We start from the raw sequence: 6,000 nt of genomic DNA, 5'->3' as shown, positions 1-6,000 counted from the left end.
ATATATATATATATATATATATATATATATATATATTGTATGTATAACATACTTTAGTAGAGTGCATACCTTTGCATTATTTATGCTCAATTTATGACAAGTGTACCGACTTGTAAGTCGTAAATCATTTCATACGCATATTGTTTTAATATTTGAAACTCTCGTTTTCTAGTTTAAGCAAGTGGTCTTTTTATCTATGCGACTTTGAATGTGTTGATGTTTTAAAAATATATATATATATAAAAAAAGTATGTCCTTAATGCCAACTTTGTGTAAGTAGCGCATTTGTACATAGGTAGAACTATTTGGTATTTTTTAAACTATAATACGAAAAGGAATTAATTCTTTTAGCTTTCTTTATATGTTAAAAATATATATTGTGATAGTTAATTTTAAACTTTTGCGTTGTTTGTACATATTTTAAACACACTATCGGGATTTAGTGTGATGTGAAATAAGCTGGTGAATGGTACCTACATACCTGCTTTTATTGCCGACGTTCTCTTTCCGGCGGGCTGTTTGAAGAACTATTTACCTGCCTTTCTGACCGCGTTAAGTCCCTGTAGTGTGTTTAAAATATAATATATAATGTGATGTTTATGTATGTATATACTTTCTCTTCTTTGGACTATATTTTTGAAGATGTACAGATTATAATATATATTAAAAATTGTTCATGATTTACTTATTGAATTTTTTATTTTTCACTTCTTTTATTTTTTTTTATGTAACTTAAAATGGTAAATAAGCTGACGGCCCATCTAATATGAACAGTATTAGTGTTGTATACCTTATACGTTATGCTTTATATACAAACCCTATAAATATTTTCCCCTTTCGGGTTCTCAGGGTTACTGGAAGAAATCCCTTTAAAGGATAAATCTGCCTGTGTACCTACATTTTGTTTTAACCTAATATCTATATTATAATGGAATATACAAAAGCATATAAATAAATAAATAATAAATATATATAAAATATGTATCGCCATAGGTTTTGATGGTTATATATATATATATATATATATATATATATATATATATATATATATATATATATATATATAGACCCGCCCCGGCTTCGCACGGCTACAATATTTATTTGTGTAACTTTCAACTATTCAACACATTTTAGTAAGGTTGGTATTTTGGCCTGTGTGAAAGTCAATCAACAATCGACACTCGTGTGAACTTAATAACTACCCACATTTGGGGGGAAAGGGATTGTTAGCAATGAAGTTTGATAGCTCCATTGTTAGCAATTTGCCTTATTAGGTCGACCTCCAGGTGGTTCCCCCTGGAAACCATCGTGAACAATTCTTATTGAATTCGTCACGATGGGCTAACTAACCTGTTTCATCCTCACCTATCATCCTTCACTGGTGCCCCGCCGGTGTATACCGTAAGCGCGGGTGGGGTTACCATTCCATTATCATCCATTAAAAAAGAAACCCACATTGGTGTGCTCACAGCCGCTTGAGGTATGTTAGTATCTAATATTTTTCATTTTGCAAATAACTAACAGATACTGCAGTGAGAGTGCATTCCAACCTTTCGCAAGTGAGTCGCACTATATAGAAAAAATTCGTTAAATGCGAATAAATTTGTGACAACCCTATGTTGGTATTGAAAGGAAGGCAAGGGTACCTACCTGCATTTTGCCTCATTCACAAAAAAGTACCTAGTGTCGCTTCTACACAATTCAATACATATAATAAAATCGTAACTGGTCGCTGTCTGTACATGGAAGATACATAATAAAAACTAATATAGGGGGGCTTTACGAACACAATAGAACCCAAAACAATGATTTTTAGAATTTTGTCTTGTTGTCTGTACGTTTGTGCACGCTACTCTCAGAAAGGTTTTCCCTAATGCGTTGCACTTTGCTCCACAACATTTAGTGTTTGTTTTATTTCAATCGGTTCATAAATGAAAAAGTCCTCAGAGGGAGACTTTGTAAAAAAGTCGATTGCTTGGGTACCTCTGTCCCATTTGTGTTTCTACCGTGAAGCAGCTGTGTTAACTTGGCTGTGTTTCGGTTTGAAGGGTGGGATATAGCGTGAATTTACAGGGTACAGAGGAATAACATCTGAGTCCTCAGGAATGGTAACGCATGGGGGGTATCATGGACGAAACAGTATACTCTGTTATGTCCGTGGTACTGCTCATATCTATAGGCGACGGTTACCACTTTCCATCCTATTAACTACAACTTTTTCTTTTCTTCTTTCCAAAAAAAAAGTTATATCAATCTAAAGAATCATATATAAAATGCTATAAAATAATCGATCAGTTGAATTGGCTGAAACTTTTTTTTATTATACGTATTGAGTTTAGAAAATTATGTGTTTTCGTGCGAAGCCTAGTCGGATGGCTAGTCTTAAATAGATTAATATTTAAATTCAGGGATAGTTATAGTATACTTTTTTATAGGAATCAAACGACATGATGATAAGTGATAAAATTTATTTTCACAATATCTCGAGGTGTGTGCGCTAACTGACTATTTTTGGACTAAACTCGGATGCTTTACAAGGTTCGATAATAAGTACAGTACAGTATATAGTACAGGCAGATCGTAAACGTGTGTGCGGCTCGCACACGCGTGCGTTTCACGCGCCATTATCCAACGACGTTAGTATAATTATAATGACGTTTTTATCACACAATTAAATAATTATTAAATTAATGAATAAACTCTAATAGTGCATGATATCGATAAAAATGCAAGCGTCGTAAATCTTAATTTGTATTATAAATTAATACAAGTATTTTGTGATTATTTACAAGTTGTGAATTACACAATGATTTTATATTGAGTATTGTTTAATTAACATTAATTTGGACGCCAGTGTTTGTTTCAGAAGTACAGTCGCCTCGCGTCATGGCGTACAAGGTCCCTGACTCTGGTGGCGAAGGCGCGTGAAACCACGTATAAAATATAACCTAAACAAAACAAAAACTCAACGTTGTTATAACTCTACTATAATAATGTCAATTGCAATATAAATAAATTAATAAATAAAATGCGAAGATTAAAACAAAATTAAATTAAATTATCCATCTCACGATCGTTGCCCTTTCAAATCCTGAAATAGATAAATACGTTTAATATAGAGATGCAGTACAAGGAGTTGATATTAGTCGCATAGCATCAAATCGCCGAGCAATCGTAAAGTGGGTACCCAACTTCGCTTCGCAGTAAAAGGTAAGAGCCTTACGTCGTTCCACATAAAGTTCCAGAAGTCGGCCAAGACGGCAAGATGGCAGCATCAGTCTTTTGACGAAGAAGGCATCCTTCTTCTGTACGAGAGCGATCTCCTCGGAGACGCGCTGCAGGACCTCACTCCGGCGTAGAACTTTCCCTTCTGCGAGATGACCTCCAACCTCGCCGAGGCTTCAGCCCGGCCGAAGTCATTCTCCAGGGTTATCCTGTATAGGCCGACATCTTCTATCGTCACTTGTTCGATCTCTAAAATCCTCAGGATCTCGTCCTTCTCTCTAACAGTGATCCTTGAGGAAGGGGTAATGATTATCCCGTCCTTGTCCCAGGTGGCCCAAGGGGCGGGGAGACCCTTGACGGCGCACTGGAACACTACGTGGTCTCCTTCCTCGACCACTTTGTTGAATGGATATGTGTAGAATTTGGGAGCCATTTGGCGGGATGGACTGCTGCAGAGCCGTCTCGGGTCCGGGCCTGTGGATATTATTTAATTTTATTATTTTTGTACATAAATATTTTTTTGGAAAATTAATAAATACAATGACTAAGTATGAGTAATTTTTTTATATTAATTAATGGAATATGGGTTTTGCTAGTAAATGGCACGCTTAGCAGACGGATTAGCAACCGCAGAGAGGCTTTGGAGATGTTTTAAGTGGGACGCTGCTGCCCATCCCTTGCCTTTCCTTAGTCGCCTCTTATGAGACCCACGAGAAAGGAAGGGGTGGTCTATTTTTGGCAGGACCACATATATTGTACCAAAATGATTGTTTATTTCCCTCTCCAAAAAACCTAAACTTTAGTTTCCCACTGTATGGGAAGTTCATATTCGTACATCAATCGGTATATTTCACTTTTTAGACGTTTCTTACGACATCCTTAGAATAGAAAAGACTGGAAATTAATTACATTTATACTTTGTGATAATATGAAGTAAGAAAAATATACAGTTTATCTGGAAGTGTAGAATTACCAGGTGTTCTGGAGACGGATCTAGCTGGAGTGCTACGAGGTGTGGAACGCGGCGTGGAGGCAGCTGACAGCAACGCTGGTGGTCGCCGCAGCCGCTGGCTCAGGGTGTTGGGTTCACCAGGAGCTGTTCATTCAAAGCCAAAAGAATTATAGGACATATTTAATAATTATGCATGCACGTCAATATTTCCAAACACCTGAAAGCATCACACGGAATATCTAAATCAAAGGCAATATTGAAAAGTTATTCTCCAAATTGGCCCGACTGAGAATAGAATCTGTGACCATAAAATCTATAAATCAACATGCTGACCTCTGCGCTATGAAGGCAGTTGAAATATTTACGACAGTAGTGTCAAGGTGGAACATATAGGTTTACTTACGGTAAACAACGAGACAAGCGTTAGACGTGGCCTTCCCAAGGCTGTTCGAGGCCTCACAGATGTATGTGCCTTCATCTTCAGCTGTTACTTGCTTGATCTTTAGCCGAGCTGTGCCCTCGTCGAATGACCACTCGAAATCAGGGCATTGTCGGATCAACTGTAAGATTAAAAAGCTATGAGAGGACCAAAGATATATTCAGAGAGACCTGAAAGACGCAAAAAAATGCAAGGCATTTGGAAAGTTGCATTATATTTTACTTACCCATTATACTATTTTTTTTTATAGTAATCAAAGCAGTGTCATATGCATGTTCTGAATGACTACATAACAATTTGGGACACATTTCTGTCCGTTGATCGACTGGTAGGAAGGAATTCTTCAGACTGTGATAGTATCGTGTTCTTTTCAATTTACATTTCCCATAGGATCTTTAGAGTTAAAACTTTAAAATTTACAAAATTTTATATACCTAATTTGTTAGTTTGTCTGAGCTTTCCTCATTTATACCCTCAAATAGCTCATTATGCGTGAGAGTGTTTTTATTCCATCCCCTTTAAACTATTCCAGAATGCTAGAAGAGGACTTATATTGCCGCAGATATTTGGAAAGGACCTCAGTGTTCGTTAGATTTGCGTTGGTTGCTCACGATGTGATTCTTCATCAGCACATTGGTTGGTAAGTGTTCATACATAATTGTTGGATTAAGACTAGAATTAAATATACAAACCTCCGTATAGTGGAACCATCGGATGTCAGGTTCAGGGTTTCCAGAAACACGACACTCGAACTCAATCGCGTCACCGTCGTAGCACAACAAATCAGTAAGTTCGCGTTCGAAACGAGGTATAACTTCTACACGGCTGCGAAACAAAACTTAATATTAGTATGTTAACGTAGTTAGTAGCTGATGAAAACATCAGCATCATTATAGTATCGGTCGTTAATTTTTCACTGTTGAACGTAGGCCTCCCCCATAAGGGTTTACCAGTAGTTTTCCCGCTTGGCTGGCGAATTTTTTTTTAACGAGTGATAATGGAATGATAATCCCACCCGCGCTATCGGTATACACCGGCGGGGCGCCAGTGAATGATGATAGGTGAGGATAAAGCAGGTCAGTTAGCCCATCGTGACGAATTCAATAAGAATTGTTCACGATAGTTTCCTGGGGGAACCATGTGGCTGTCAAACTTCATTGCTAACAATCCCTTTCCCCCTGGCTGACGGGTTGGCAACCGAAGTTAGCCTTTGGTCATGTTTTAAAAGGAGCACTGCTGCTTTAATTTAGTATACACGTAGTAGTTGGGATGGAGAAGTACATAGGTTATTTTTTACCCAAATCATATTAATATATGCCGGGAATGGGGAAATCACTGTTAGTAACGTGGTTTAATGACCCCACGGATGATAGTAAAGTTTACT

General features: G+C 37.2%; 1 protein-coding gene across 4 annotated transcripts in view; it reads right to left on the bottom strand.

Annotated features, from left to right (window-relative positions):
- Nucleotides 1-2,451: 2,451 nt before the first annotated feature.
- Nucleotides 2,452-6,000, bottom strand: part of LOC113516846 (uncharacterized) — an 88,242-nt gene continuing 84,693 nt past the window's right edge. For 3 of the 4 annotated variants that reach the window (XR_008252881.1, XR_008252883.1, XR_008252882.1), the window contains 5 exons: nt 5,309-5,441; nt 4,581-4,737; nt 4,199-4,321; nt 3,224-3,699; nt 2,452-3,091 (listed from right to left, as the gene is read on the bottom strand). Coding sequence is in view for 1 of the 4 variants with exons in the window: in XM_052895384.1 (XP_052751344.1) it covers nt 3,275-3,699; nt 4,199-4,321; nt 4,581-4,737; nt 5,309-5,441 (838 nt within the window). In the remaining 3 variants the exon portion in view is untranslated. Of the gene's footprint in view, nt 3,700-4,198; nt 4,322-4,580; nt 4,738-5,308; nt 5,442-6,000 lie in introns of all 4 variants that reach the window. The other variant, XM_052895384.1, reaches the window with a different exon arrangement.

The sequence above is a fragment of the Galleria mellonella genome, unplaced genomic scaffold (genome assembly GCF_026898425.1).
Source record: "Galleria mellonella isolate WM207_F2 unplaced genomic scaffold, CSIRO_AGI_GalMel_v1 utg28, whole genome shotgun sequence".
Classification (NCBI taxonomy): Eukaryota; Metazoa; Arthropoda; class Insecta; order Lepidoptera; family Pyralidae; genus Galleria; species Galleria mellonella.
The sequence above is the reverse complement of the archived record's forward strand: the minus strand, read 5'-3'. Positions and strand labels throughout refer to the sequence as shown.